This window comes from Eumetopias jubatus, unplaced genomic scaffold (assembly GCF_037043125.1).
Source record: "Eumetopias jubatus isolate StellerSeaLion01/CBP00866 unplaced genomic scaffold, mEumJub1_p1.0 scaffold_4, whole genome shotgun sequence".
Classification (NCBI taxonomy): domain Eukaryota; kingdom Metazoa; phylum Chordata; class Mammalia; order Carnivora; family Otariidae; genus Eumetopias; species Eumetopias jubatus.
Window position 1 is genome coordinate 76,045,616 of NW_028274810.1, and position 15,612 is coordinate 76,061,227.

General features: G+C 37.0%; 1 protein-coding gene across 1 annotated transcript in view; it reads right to left on the minus strand.

Annotated features, from left to right (window-relative positions):
* RLF (RLF zinc finger) overlaps nucleotides 1-15,612 on the minus strand; it is an 84,361-nt gene that overhangs the window by 9,847 nt on the left and 58,902 nt on the right. Inside the window, exons 6-7 of the mRNA XM_028123288.2 lie at nucleotides 11,219-11,355; nucleotides 283-424 (exon numbers count right to left, since the gene is read on the minus strand). Of these exons, the coding sequence (XP_027979089.1) occupies nucleotides 283-424; nucleotides 11,219-11,355 (279 nt within the window). The remainder of the gene's footprint in view (nucleotides 1-282; nucleotides 425-11,218; nucleotides 11,356-15,612) is intronic.

Genomic DNA, 15,612 nt, shown 5'->3' on the forward strand with positions numbered 1-15,612 from the left:
TTCTAGTAAAAGTAGATATAGAGTAGTTGAGGTGATAGCCCAAAAACATAATCTTCCTTTCCTCTAATGGTCTGTCACTTCAAATCATTATTTTCCATTAAGAAAAGCTGTGGATTCCAGAAGGTCAATCTGCAGAAACAGCTAGATATGTCCAATTCCATAATCTTATTAAAGTCCATTATTTCTCATTTTCCCTCATCTAAGAGGAGTTGCCTGAGAAGTTATCTTCCCACCCATTTCTTCGTTTCAGGACAATCATCATAAAAAAGCAAAATTACTCACTTCAGTTTGTATAACTCTAATCAGGCAAAATAAATGCTGCTGTGTTTTAGCTATGACACCAAACTGACGACAGCGCTCCAAAAAAGTGTCTAAAGAAGGGTCAATTCTTCTTTGCAGTTTACTCCAAAAGAGAGTCAATTCCCTATAAAAAGAAAGATTAAGGTAAAACATTTAAAGCAACTGGTATTTGCTGTCCATCTCCCCACTCCATTTTGGTGTTTTGTTTATTTGTAAAAATAAGCAAAAACATGGGGAAAAAGCTATTTATATTCCCTATTGTGTCCTCTCAAACTGGTAAAATTGTTGAGAATCCTCCCTGAAAATTCCACCATTTCTTTCTTCTTTGCGGTGGGGAAAAGTAAAAACAACAAAGACTACTTCCTTTATGTTGACATTTTTAAGTGGGCTCCATGTTAGGCTAGGTGTGGAGCCCAACGAGGGGCCTGAACTTACAATCCTGAGGTCAAGACCTGAGCTGAGACCGAGTCAGACATTCAACCAACTGAGCCACCCAGGCACCCCTTTATGCTGACATTTTAAAACACTAAGATCCCATAGTGTTCCAAAAGGTTTTACCCCTTACACTGGTAATTACATTGAATTAAAACCTTATCCTAGTGGGCAGGGATCATCAAACATCCCTACACCGCTAACAAAATATATACAACAAATAAATATCCTAACAGTATACTTCTCCACACTAATCTCCTGCCCCTTTCCAGCTCTAAAATGTCATGATGCTACTTAGGCATGTATTTGGGGATGTTTATTTTATTTTATTTTTTAAAGATTTTATTTATTTATTTGAGAGAGAGAGAGAACGAGAGATAGAAAGCATGAGAGGGAAGAGGGTCAGAGGGAGAAGCAGACTCCCCGCTGAGCAGGGAGCCCGATGTGGGACTCGATCCCGGGACTCCAGGATCATGACCCGAGCCGAAGGCAGTCGCTTAACCAACTGAGCCACCCAGGCGCCCCTTTGGGGATGTTTAAATATTTACTAATAAAACTAGTAAAACGGCACTCTTGGAAATGGCTAAAATACAAGAATCCTACAAATATTCATCATGGAAACAAAGAAAAGCTTGGAAATATTAAGGTAATTAAAAGCATTGAATGGGTTGAGAAAACTCTTAAGGAAAAGCACTAGAAACCCAAAAATGCCTAGGATAAAAATGCTAATATGAATGTGAAATATGAATGCAAGGTAAGTTACTTGGTAAAACTAAAGAGAGAATATTATCACTTAAAAAAAGTGACTTTTTTTTCTGTCCACTCCAATATATACTGTAATATTTGTTAAATAATTTTCATTAAAAAAGTATTATTTTCACAAGCCAGTTCTAGAACACTAATACCTTACTGCTGTTAAAAGACTATTCTAGGAAGCTGGGTACAAATACAAAGCTTAACAAATGAACATATTTCTTTTTATAACAGAAAATAAACATATTTAACAGAACTTACATTATTATACTTTTTATTTTTTAAGATTTTATTTATTTATTTGACAGACACAGCGAGAGACGGAACACAAGCAGGGGGAGTAGGAGAGGGAGAAGCAGGCTTCCCTGTGGAGCAGGGAGCCGATGCAGGGCTTGATCCCAGGACCCTGGGACCATGACCTGAGCCGAAGGCAGATGCTTAATGACTGAGCCACCCAGGCACCCCTATATTATTATACTTTTAAAGAGGTAACTGGGGTTCTCATATTGTAAAATTCTTACAAACATATAAAACTTGCTTCAAAGACTGAAATGGATATACACCTTAAAAGATACATGATGAAAGCTTGTAATATTTTGTGATGGCAAATTTGAGTTATAATAAATAAAATTAACTTGAAATGACTTTAAATATTTGTCTTTGGTGACTAGTGTTGCTTTCCTAACCAGGAAAAGTAAAAACTGAGACAGGTCACCTTTGAAAAGAGCTACTGGCCAGGCAAGTAATTGGGATGACTGTTCATTTTTAAACTCACAAGATTGCTTCTTTTAGATGTTAAGTACCTTACTAATAAAAAGTTTTTGAGAATAGTGCAAAATTCAGAATAACAAAGGAAGTGGAGAATTATATATGCTCAAAGATAAAAAGGAGTTCTATCAAAATATATGTATAAAATCTATCCTATTTGTAAAGAACAAAATTACCAAACCAGTAAAACCTGATTATGAAGAGAAAAGGATAAGGAATATCTACGATATAAAATTCATCAATTAGCTAGAAGTTTAAAGTTAGGCAAATCTGATAAAGTGGTAAGTAGAGTTGAGAAAAGTCTCTTAAATAACTTTTTAAAAAAGATTTTATTTATTTATTAGTCTGTCTGTCTGTCAGAGAGAGAGAGCGTGCGCGCGAGCACAAGCAGGGGGAGCAGGCAGAAGAAGCAGCAGGCTCCCCACGGAGCAAAGAGCCTGATGTGGGACTCGATCCCAGGACCCTGGGATCATGACCTGAGCTGAAGGCAGATGCTTAACCAACTGAGCCACCCAGGTGCCCCTCAAATTATTTTTCTTAAGATTTATTTGTTTTAGGGGTGAGAAAAAGAGGGAGAGAGAGGGAGAGAATCTCAAGCAGACTCCCTGTTGAGCGAGGAGCCCACCACGGGGCTCGATCCCATGACTGAAAATGACTTGTGAGCTGAAATCACAAGTTGGCCGCTTAGCCAACTGAGCCACTCAGGCACCCGTTAAATAATTTAAAAAAATAAATCAGGGGCACCTGAGAGTGGCTCAGTCGGTCAAGTGTCTGCCTTCAGCTCAGGTCATGATCTCAAGGTCCTGGGAAACAAAACCTGTATCAGGCTTCCTGCTTGGCGGGGGGCCTGCTTCTCCCTCTGCCTCTGCACCCCACCCCACTCCTGCTTGTGTGCATGTGCGCTCTCTCTCTAAATAAAAAATAAATATTTAGGGGCGCCTGTGTGGCTCGGTTGTTGGGTGTCTGCCTTTGGCTCAGGTCATGGTCCCGGGGTCCTGGGATAGAGCCCCGCATCAGGCTCCCTGCTCAGTGGGGAGCCTGCTTCTCCCTCTCCCATTCCCCTGCTTGTGTTCCCTCTCTTGCTGTCTCTCTCTGTCAAATAAATAAATAAAATCTTAAAAAAAATAAAGAAAAAAATAAATATAAAAAAAATCAATCAGAATGTCTAGGGCTTGATTTATTCCAAATTAAATATTTCAAGCTATAGTTATCTTAAATCCAAATACCCGTGACCAGAAAAGGTCATTGTTATGTATTTTGTTTTTATGCCTATTTACACAATTACACTTCAATAATTTAGAACTGCTATTACCTACCCAAACATATAAACTTGCCTGAATGAAACCAAAACAAACAGTATATCACTCTTGAAAATGCCGCGATACCATCCATTCACATCTGCACACTGGAAAACTGAAACCACCAATAAATAGTAACTCAGAGCCTGCTGGATCATACATGCAGCACGAGGAAGGACAAACACTTCTTCAATTACTACAATGATACGATTTTTTAAAATGGATAGCCATTAAAGAATATATATTGAAAATGATTCCACTGTATGGATGCTTCCAATGTTCAGATAATTTATTAACCCAATGCCTCAAATTAGCCCCCTGCCTACCTCAAGTCAACAAATTATACACAAATTTATAAAAACTGGAAAGGAAATTTAGTTCTATTAATAGCGGGAAACACATTTTGGCAGAGATCTAGCTACCAAGCAAGAACTTTAAACTACACTGTGTTATGGCATAGCAGGAAGCCCCTGGAGTCCAGCTAATACGTCACACTGATATCCAGAACTTAGGCATTTTGGGAATGAGGCAAAGAAAACTTTGTGGAATTAAGGAGTGACCACCCCTAAAGGCAGCTCCTCCAAATACAGTAGTTGATTCTCATGACCACTTTTTTTTTTAACTTTTTATTTCCAAAAAATTGGGTTAAATCAAACATATATGGTGGTCTTTGACAGGCACTGAGGGCAACATACATGTTGACCCTGGTATATCATAGTCTAGAGGCTAGGCTAGGAAAGAACAGGCATGAAATTATATCTGAAAAACACAAATGTACCACATACAAGATTTAAACTCAGTTCTAAGAAAGCAAATATCAACCTATCAAACTTGCTGAAAGCTTTCTGTAGAGTAAGGTTCACCTGTATGAACTTTATTTTAAAAGTAGCAGTAGTAAAAATAAAACAAGATAAAAACAGGGAGGCAAACCATAAGAGACTCTGAACTATAGGGAACAAACTGAGGGTTGCTGGAGGCGGGGCTCGGTGGCGGGATGGGGTAATTAATGATAGGCATTAAGGAGGGCACTTTATGTAAGTAAGCATTGGGTGTTATATGCAACTGATAAATCACTAAATTCTACCCCTGAAACTAATAATATACTATATGTTAACTAACTTGAATTTAAATAAAATAAAAATAAAAAACAAAAGTAGCAATAGTAATTACACATCTATATGTATACTGTCCCATTCAAAATGGTATCTTTATAATTTTCGTGGTTACTCGAATATTGCCACTGCAGACATCTATAGGAAACTCATTCCTCCAGCACGTCTTTGATTTTTGCAGAGAGCCAAAACTCATTTGGGGCCAGGGTTAATGAAGAAGCTAAGCCATACACCTTTTGAGATCAATAATATGGTGACTGCTATAAAGTAATATATTTTATTGTGGTTTATAAATATCTCTGAAGAAAATTTCTCTCTTTTTTAAGATTTTATTTATTTGAGAGAGAGAGAGAAAGAGAATGAGCAGGGGGAAGAGAGGGAGAAGCAGACTCCCCGCTAAGCAGGGAGCCCAACTTAGGGCTTGATCCCAGGACCCTGAGATCATGACCTGAGCTGAAGGCAAATACTTAACCGACTGAGCCACCCAGGCGCCCCTAGTATATTTTTTTTAAAAAATAAGTGACTGCTTTTGTCAGATTCCAAATATTCCATATAACCCACTATCTTCAACACAGGAAATTTCTAGCATTTCTAGCACAACAAAGAATCTATCCTATCTGAACAGAATTCCTGAGTTTCATTTTCTTTAGTAAAATTCACTGTTTTGTTGTAGTTATTCTAATTCCAATATCCAATATCCCAAAGCAAAACAAACAACTATGAAAACAACACAAGGGTAAAAAAAAAAAAAAAAGTTTCCAAATTTGAAAATTTTAGATCCTATTCTCTTTGAATTGCTTGGAAGAAGCTTAGTTTTAACAAAGTGTGAAGTGACTTAATATTTTCTTTACTCATTATACCTCCTCAGGAGGCCAACAAGAGAGAAATCCCTGTTAATCCCTTCCTGCTGCAGGGGAGCAGCATTAATCCTAGAGCCACTAACATTCTTGGAAGGGCTAATGTGGCTGAGTGAAGAAGGAAGAAAAAAAAAGTTATGGGTCACTCTAAAAGGGAACCTCTATCAGGAATATTAAAAGAACTGTATGACTATAGTTTTAAAATTACTTTGTAATCAAGAAAAATCTCTAATAAACAACCTAAACTTACACCTAAAGGAGCTAGAAAAAGAACAGAAACCAAAGCCAGTGGACAGAAGGAACTAAAAAAAGATTAGAGAAGAAATAAATGAAATAGAAACTAAAGAAAATAGAACAGATCAATGAAACCAGGAGCTGGTTCTTTAAAAAGATCAACAAAATTGGGCGCCTGGGTGGCTCAGTCAGTTAAGCGGCTACCTTCGGCTCAGGTCATAATCCCAGGGTCCTGGGATCAAGTCCTGCATCGGGCTCCCTGCTCAGCGGGGAGCCTGCTTCTCCCTCTCCCTCTGCCTGCCTCTCTGCCTACTTGTTCTCTCTCTGTATCTCTCTGCCAAATAAATAAATAGAATCTTAAAAAAAAAAAAAAAGATCAACAAAATTGATAAACCTTCAGCTCATTTGAAAGAAAAAAGGGGGGGGAGTTTCAAATAAATAAATCAGAAATGAAAGAGAATAACTGACACCACAGAAATACAAAGGATTACAAAAGAATGTTATGAAAAATTATATGCCATTAAATCTGACAACCTAGAAGAAATGGATAAATTCCTAGAAACATATAACCTCCTAAAACCAAATCAGGAAGAGACAGAGAATGTGGACAGATCAACTACTAGCAGTGAAATTGAGTCAGTAATCAAAACACTCTCAAGAAACAAAAGTCCAACACCAGATGGCTTCATATGTGAAATGCCAAACATTTAAAGAACAGTTAATACTTATTCTTCTCAAACTATTCTAAAAAAGAGAAGAGGATGGAAAGATTACAAATCCATTCTACGAGGCAGGCCAGCATTACCCCAATACCCAAACCAGGTAAAGACTACACAAAAAGAAAAATACCGGATGATATCTCTGATGAACACAGATACAAATATCCTCAACAAAAATTAGCACCAAATTTAACAATAAATTTAAAAAAATTACTCATCATGGATCAAGTGGTATTTATTCCAGGGATGCAAGGTGATTCAATATTCACAAATCAATCGACATGATATGTCTCATTAATAAGAGGAAGGATAAAAACTATATAATTGTCTCAACAGAAGCAGAAAAAAGCATGTGATAAAGTACAACGTCCATTCATGATAAACACTCTCAACGAAGTGGGTTTAGCAGGAACATACCTCAACATAATAAAGGCCATGTATGAAAAACCCACAGCAAACATACTCAATGGTGAAAAAGAGAGCTTTTCCTCTAAGATCAGGAACAAGACAAGGATGTCCATTCTCACCACTTTTATTCAACACAGTACTGGGAGTTCTAGCCACAGCAATCAGACAACAAAAGGAAATAAAAGGCATCTAAATCGGTAAGGAAGAAGTAAAACTTTCACTATTTACAAATGACATGCCACTATATACAGAAAACCCTAAAGATTCCACTAAAAAGCTATTAGTACCAATAAATGAATTCAGTAAAGTCGCAGGATACAAAATTAATATACAGAAATCTGTTGCATTTCTATACATTAATAAAGTAGTGGAAAGAAAAATTAAGAAAACAATCCCATTTAACAGCTGCACCAAAAAGAATAAAATACCTAGGAATAAACGTAACCAAGGAAGTAAAAGACCTGTACTAAAAACTATAAAACACTGATGAAAGAAATTGAAGATGAAACAAACAAATGGAAAGATTCCATGCTTATGAGTTGGTAAAACTAATTATTGTTAAAATGTCCACACTACCTGGGGCGCCTCGGTGGCTCAGTTAGTTAAGCGTCTGACTCTTGATTTCAGCTCAGGTTACGATCTCAGGTTCTGAGATTGAGCCCTGTGTCGGGTTCCGTGCTAGGCATGGAGCCTGCTTGGGATTCTCTCTCTCCCTCTCTCACTCTGCCCCTCCCCAATCCCTCTCCCACTCTGTTAAAAAAAAAAAAAAAAGTCCACACCACCGAAAGCAACTTACACATTCAGTGAAATTCCTATTAAAATACTGATAGCATTTTTCACAGAACTAGAACAAATAATCCCAAAATTTGCATGGAACCACAAAAGACCCCAAATAGCTAAAGCAGTCTTGAAAAAGAGGAACATGGAGGTATCACAACCCCAGATTTCAAGATCATACTACAAAGCTATAGTTATCAAAACTGTATGATATTGGCACAAAAACCAATACATTATTCAATGGAACAGAATAAAGAACACAGAAATAAACCCACACTTTTATGGTCAATTAATCTACAACAAAGGAGGCAAGAATATACACTAGGAAAAAGACAATCTCTTCAACAAATGGTGTTGGGAAAACCAACACAGCTACATGCAAAAGAATGAAACAGGACCACTTTCTTAGACCATACACAAAAATAAACTCAAAATGGATTAAAGACCTCAATGTGAGACCTGAAACCATAAAATTCCTAGAAGGAAACACAGGCAGTAATCTCTTTGATATCAGCCATAGAAACATTTTTCTAGATATGTCTCTTATGGCAAGGGAAACAAAAACAAAATTAAGCTATTGAGACTATACCAAAATAAAAAGCTTTCACAGTAAAGGAAACCATCAACAAAATGAAAAGACAAGCTACTGAATGGGAAAAGATATTTAAAGAAATTATACAATGGAACACACACAAAAACAAATAACCCAATTAAAAAATGAGCAGAGGGGACACCTGGGTGACTCAGTTGGTTAAGTGTCTGCCTTTGGCTCAGCTCATGATCCCAGAGTCCTGGGATTGAGGCCCGCATCGGGCTCCTTGCTCAGCGGGAAGCCTGCTTCTCCCTCTGCCTGACACTCCCCTGGCTTTTGCTCTCTTGCTCTCTATCTCTGACACATAAATAAATAAAATCTTAAAAAAAAAAAATGGGCAGAGCACACAAAAATACACTTTTCCAAAGACATACAGATGACCAACAGACACAGTGAAAAGATGTTCAACATCACTAATCATCAGGGAAATGCAAATCAAAACAATGAGGGGCACCTGGGTGGCTCAGTCAACTGAGTGTCCAACTTTTGGCTCAGGTCATGATCTTAGGGTCATGAGCTGGAGCCCAGCATTGGACACCACACTGAGCATGGAGCCTGCTTAAGGTTCTCTCTCTCTCTCTCCCTTTCCCTCTGCCCGCCCCCCCCTCGAGAGTTCTCTCTTAAAAAAATAAATAAATACGTAAAACCAAACAAACAAACAAAAAAAACCCCACAATGAGATATCACCTCACACCTGTCAGAATGGTCAAAACAAAAAACACAAAAAATAACGAGTATTGGCCAGGATGTAGAGAAAAAGGAAACTTTGTGCTCTGTTGGTAGGAATGTAGGCTGGTACGATCACTCTGGAAAGCAGTACAGAGGTTCCTCAAAAAATTAAAAATAGAATTACCATATGATCCAGTAGTTCCACTCCTAGGTTATTTACCAAAAAAAATACAAAAACACTAATTCAAAAAGATATGTGCACCCCTATGTTTATTACAGCATTATTTACCATAGCCAAGATATGGAGGCAGCTCAAGTGTCTATCAACAGATGAATGTATAAAAAAGATGTGATATATATATGTGTACGTGTGTATACATACAATATATATATATATCCCATAAAAAAGAATGAGATTTTGCCATTTGTAACAACATGGATGGATCTAGAGAGTACAGTGTTAAGTGAAATAAATCAGGCAGAAAAAGACAAATACCATGACTTAACTCATATATGGAATTTAAGAAACAAAACAAATGAACAAAGAAAAAAAAGAGGCAAATAAAAAAACACTCTTTAATACAGAGGACAAACTGGTGGTTATCAGAGAGGAAGTGTGAGGGGGGGAACGGGTTAAACAGATCAAGGGGATTAAGAGTATATTTGCTAAAATCTCTAATCTGTAATGTATGAAAAAAAAAACTCCTCTACTTAATGATCAAAACCCTTACTGCTACTTAACTCTTTTTATTTGTATCACCTCTTTTTTAGTATCTTGACAAAATGCCCATAATGATTATTACAAAATATATTTAACTCCCTATTCCACTATCTCCTTTCTCATAGGAGATATAACTTTGGCATTGTGGACTCAGTGGTAGCAGACTACCATCTGAATTCTGGCCCTGTGCCAGGAAAACAACCGAAGGAGAAGAAAAGCACTGGATTAGCAGTCAAAAATCCTGGATGTGAATCTTAGCTCTATCACTTTAGCCTTAAGATCCTGGGCAATCACAAGACTTCTCGGATTCCTCTGTCCTCCACTGCCTCATCTGCACAATGATAATTATGAGGATTGGGTAAGATAATTTACAGTACATAAATAATATTTTTCTTTTTTTTTTTTAAGATTTTATTTATTTATTTATTTGACAAGAGAGAGACACAGTGAGAGAGGGAACACAAGCAGGGGGAGTGGGAGAGGGAGAAGCAGGCCTCCCGCGGATCAGGGAGCCTGATGCGGGGCTCGATCCCAGGACCCTAAGATCATGACCTGAGCTGGAGGCAGACGCTCAACGACTGAGCCACCCAGGCAACCCCACAAATAATATTTCTATGCAAAATAGTACATAAAAAGAAATATAGTAGCATAAAATGCTAATAATAATAAAATTGTACAAATACACACAGATGCTCCAAAAGGAGATCAATGAAGGTTAAAGTACACCAAGGGCTTCACTGGGATTTCCTACAATCAAAATGCTCATTTTCAACTTCAAGCCATCCTTGGGTTCTAAAATGCTCAAGGTTCCTCCCATCAAGATCATGCAAATACAACCCATTCTTTGAATTAAAGCTGATAATACCTCCTCCTTGACACCTTTCTTAAACATACAGTGAGAGCACCTTTCTCTAGTATCCTATAGCATTATCCATACTACTAGTATGATACTTATTGACAGTCTTACATTCTAGAGGTTTCCTGTGTACCAGTCTGTCCCTTTGGCCTAAATAGATTCCATACAGTTAGAATGAAAGATCCGTGGGTTACACTCACTGTTTCCTTTTTAGCAACTAAGTACTCTGTAAGCAAACAAGATATAAATTGAATTAAAACTAAAACAGTGCACTTCTGCTATATAGTACCAGAATTGCAAGAGATTACTATTCAAATGGATTTCCTTCTCTAGTGCAAGGGTGACCTAGAAACCTACATAATTAGTGGGTTTCCAAATAAGGGGGGGAAATGACTACCAGAAGATATAGTAAGTGTAAAGGAAAATGACCTATCACCAATGTGTTTCATGTTGCCATAGTTTTATCTTCAAAGACAATGTATCTTAAAGTTAACAGACCACCCTCTACAGGAGGGGCTCAAACTTTACCTTCACTTTATTTCTGGACTCTTCTGGAAAAGATAAAACCAATAATATTTTTAATTAAATGGTTCAGCTTCTAAACAAGATTTAATTCACATCAGTTAGGCTTTAAATTTGAAACAAGCCAATGTTGTACATAAACTCTAAATGCCCTACTCTGTGCTAAACAGATAAAGAGAATAAAGAGTAAACGTACTTACCAAGAACAATACACACTCGCGGTTTGGAGCTGCTGGGTAAGGTAAGTGGTACAAAGAACAAATGCCGTGTTGTCCTGACCCTCGGATTCCAGATTACATATGATGTCTAAGATTTCCTTGCAGTCGACCTTTGCGATCTACCAAAAATGAGAAGATGGAGTCAAAAAGAAAATGGTGACTTTCCTGTAAATTTTGTTATGGAATATGAAGCTTCTTTTAATGTTTTCTATCTTTGATAATTGATGAGGCAATTAGAAGGATATAATTTTCTTCTATTAACTCATGGCTGAGTCTTCTGGAATATTTCATATAAAAAATATTAAAGAGGAGACAGTAAACACTATAAGGAAGTTCCACTGCAGTCCCAATGCAGATAAAAACATTTTTGTACAGTTAAAAAAAATTATTCACGGGGCGCCTGACTGGCTTAGTTGGTACGGCATCCAACTCCTGATCTCAGGTGACTTCAAGCCCCACAATGGGCGTGGAGCCTACTTAAAAAAAAAAAAGAATTATTCATGAACACTGCTACCATATAAGTAAGTCAAATTATACATAATAACTTCAGATTATTCACCTGAAGTACCATCACTTTTTCTTTTTAAAGATTTTATTTTTAAATAATCTCCGCACCTAATGTCGGGCTTGAACTCACAATCCCAAGATCAAGAGTTGCATACTCCTACAACTAAGCCAGTTAGGCACCCCTATTTCTCTTTCACTTTTATTCAAGTCACTATAGTTACAGATAGAAAAATACAAGGCTTATCCTTACTGCCAGTAAGGCTAAAGGAGGCCGGTTGAGAAACTGTTTTAAATTCAAATGCTTTCTCACAGAGTTAAGGAAAAAAAAATCTTTGGCATAAGTGGATTTTCAAACAATTAATACACTTAGAAATACATCTTTTTCATTTATGCTATATATAGAAATCTTAAAACCACCTCTGGGCAAATCAGAATTTTCTGGGGCTCTTTTTACATACTAATAAAACAGGAGAATAAGGCCTCTAAAGACCCTTTCTCAACTCTATTTTATCACTTCCCTATCTTAATAAAGAAGATGAAGGATAATCTCTTTGTCATTTGTCTATGTGTCAGCACTATAAATGTTAACTATACCAGACACCAAATGTACAAAACAACGTTAAATTTCAGGATAAATGAAGCATATATCAGGGTAAATGAGGTATGTAAGAGTTAGCTCATCTCTTCCAAAGTGCTATGCAGTTCCTATCAATAGGTGGTTCTAAGTCTCTAATTTTAGTCATACCCTCAGGTAGGCATAGAAAGGCTTCTTTCAAAGTTTAGCTCAAATGCCATTTTCTCAGAGAATCATCTCACTTCTAAGACCATGTCAGAATCCCCATCTCTCATGTTTTCAAAGACAATACAATGACACAGTGAACAGTATAGTATAGTGGTTAAAAGCAATTATTCTAAAACCAGATTGTGTATATTCTCTTCTCAGCTCTATAGCTGCTAGCTGTGTGACCCTGGATAAGTCATATAACTTCTTATTAACTCTACGTATCAATTTCCTCATCTAGAAAATGGAAATAAGGGACGCCTGGGTGGCTTCAGTCATTAAGCGTCTGCCTTCGGCTCAGGTCATGATCCCAGGGTCCTGGGATTGAGCCCCGCATAGGGCTCCCTGCTCGGCGGGAAGCCTGCTTCTCCCTCTCCCATGCCCCCTGCTTGTGTTCCCTCTCTCGCTGTCTCTCTCTGTCAAATAAATAAAATCTTAAAAAAAAAAAAATGTAAATAATAGGACCTCCCTCATGGAGTTATTATAAGAATTTAATATGTTTCAGTACAGTATGGTGACTATAGTTAATATTGTATTGCATATCTGAAAGTTGTTAGGAGAATAGATCGTAAAAGTTCTCATCACAAGAAAAAAAATTTGTGACTATGTACAGTGAAAGACATCAACTAGAGTTATTGTGGTTACCATTTCACAACATATACAAATATCGGATATTATTATGTATGCCTGAAATAATACAATGTTAATACGTCAATTATACATCAATAAAAATGTGATATCTGTGCCTATTAAAGTTACAGCTAAGTCTTAAAAAATATGTTCTAACAGGAATTGGCTAATAGGGAGCATGTTAGAAGAGCTGTTAAAAACTGTTTTCATGAAACATGTAAGAAAAAGAAAAAAAGAAAGTCAACCTTAAGAATACTAGAAAGCATTTCAAAAGATCACTCTCAGATGCAAGATCACACTTGATGCAAATTTATATCGAAGGAGTACTGAGACGTAAAGTTAAGTTGTTAAAGCCTAAAACATAAAGTTAAATTCAGTTTTCAGGTAAGGGGAAAAAAAAAAAAAAGACCTCATCATACTTAATGAAGATGGAATTTTACTAATGCCCTAAACAACCATAACCTCATTCACAGCTCAATGTATCAGAAGGGTCATCCAGAGACAAAAGGCCCACGATAGGGCATTTAAAATTGAAGTGACTGAGGGACCAAAATGAGAATTCCACAGCAAGAGAAAACAATAGCTGTTCCACAGCAGCCATCTACCATCCAGGCCATGTTCAAGCTCCTGTCCAAAACCAAGAATTCTAAATCTGATTTTGCAACGTAACAGCAATATCACATCTCTACACTGAGAAATAGCATGAAAAACTCTCTAAGTCAGACATATAAATCAGAATGGAAAGAACATACAACTTGCATTTCTAGAACATTTTTTATCCTTTTCAAATAACTTGAATGAGATAATTGTATTATCTCATTTTATCAGCATGATAAATATGTAAAATTAGCAAGGGAGGCAATTTTATTTCTACTTCACAAGTAAAAGAAGAGACTATTTCTCATCTCCAGTCAACTGTGGCTAATAATCAGAAGAGTAAACAAAATGAAAAATGAATCTCATGTCATTTTATTCCCACAGGGAAGCTCTTACGTTTTAAAGGGGTACAATTCAGAGAGGAGCTTTCCACCTTGGAACCAAAGTGAAGGAAGCTAGAAATACAGCTTTCAAGTCAAAATTTGCTAACCTAAAACGATGGGGGAGGATATGGTATGAAAAACCCAGATTAGTAGTTTATAAAGCATATATAGCTCTATTATTTCCATTTATTACAAATACTCTATGGATGAACACTACCTGTTAGTGTATAGTAAGCCTAAACAAACAGCTCTCCTCCTCTCGCACAAGCTGATCCTCCCCATCCTTCAACATTCAGTGGAAACTTTTTTCATCATGAAGTCCTCCTTATAGATTACTCTAGTGTCCAAGATCTCTTGCCCTGCTGTGAATTCACAGCATCTTATCAACATTTTTATTTGGGATATTTTTTATTCTACTTTGGGTCAACTTTAGAACTAGTGACTCATACTGGCCTTTTTATTACTTTCTTGTTTTGAGCTTTTAACTTAAGCTCTCCAACCAGACTATGAATTCCTTGGAGACAAGACCACAGTCTTCCAAATGATATCCAAAATCCTCTGTGCACAAAATCCACAGGAAAAAAACAGCCATGTTAAAATTAAAATATACACGTCTTTCAAAGCAGTGCTATTTACTAAGTACTGGGGATACAAACTAGCCTGATTTCTGCCTTCATGGAAATCACAGCTGAGTCACAGATAATAAATGAGGAAGCAGGCAATTGCTGAGAATTACAATGTATGTTAACTGCTACAACGGGTACAGAGTATTTTAAAACTACCTTTGCGGGTGCCTGGGTGGCTCAGTTGATTAAGCGTCTGCCTTCGGCTGAGGGTCCTGGGATAGAGCCCTATGTGGGGCTCCCTGCTCAGCTGGGAGCCTGCTTCTCCCTCTCCTTCTGCCCCTCCCCCCTGCTTGAGTGCGGGTGCTCTCTCTCTCTCAAAAATAAAATCTTTAAAGAAAAAAAAGAAAATAGGACTAGTTTATAGTGGGGTTTTGTACAACCTTCCAATTCAAGAACTCATTTGCCTCACACATACTTATTGATGCTACTAACACAGGGGCATCCTTCTAGACTTTTTTCACTTTCGTTTAAGTAATGAAAAAAATCTATCATTCTTACAAATGAAGAAACTGAATCCTTCAATCTGTTACCTACTCTCCCTGATTCTAAATCCTTTGAAAGCTGGTACTGTATCTTATCTCATGCTTTTATCCCACTTAGTGCCTGCTTTTAGGATCTTTATGTGACAAGTAAGCATTCAGTTAACATTTTTAGTTAAAAAGAGTATCAGTATTTTGCCCCCAAAGCCCGTATTTTCTTGAATACAGAGGAAAAAGAGTTATGATAAAGAAACAAAAGTAAATAAACAGGAAAATAAAAACTAGAAAAATCCAGTAAATTAAAATGACATACTTCTAACACTTCACTAGTAAAGTATAATTATACTACTGGTCCCCAACCTTTTCTAATAAA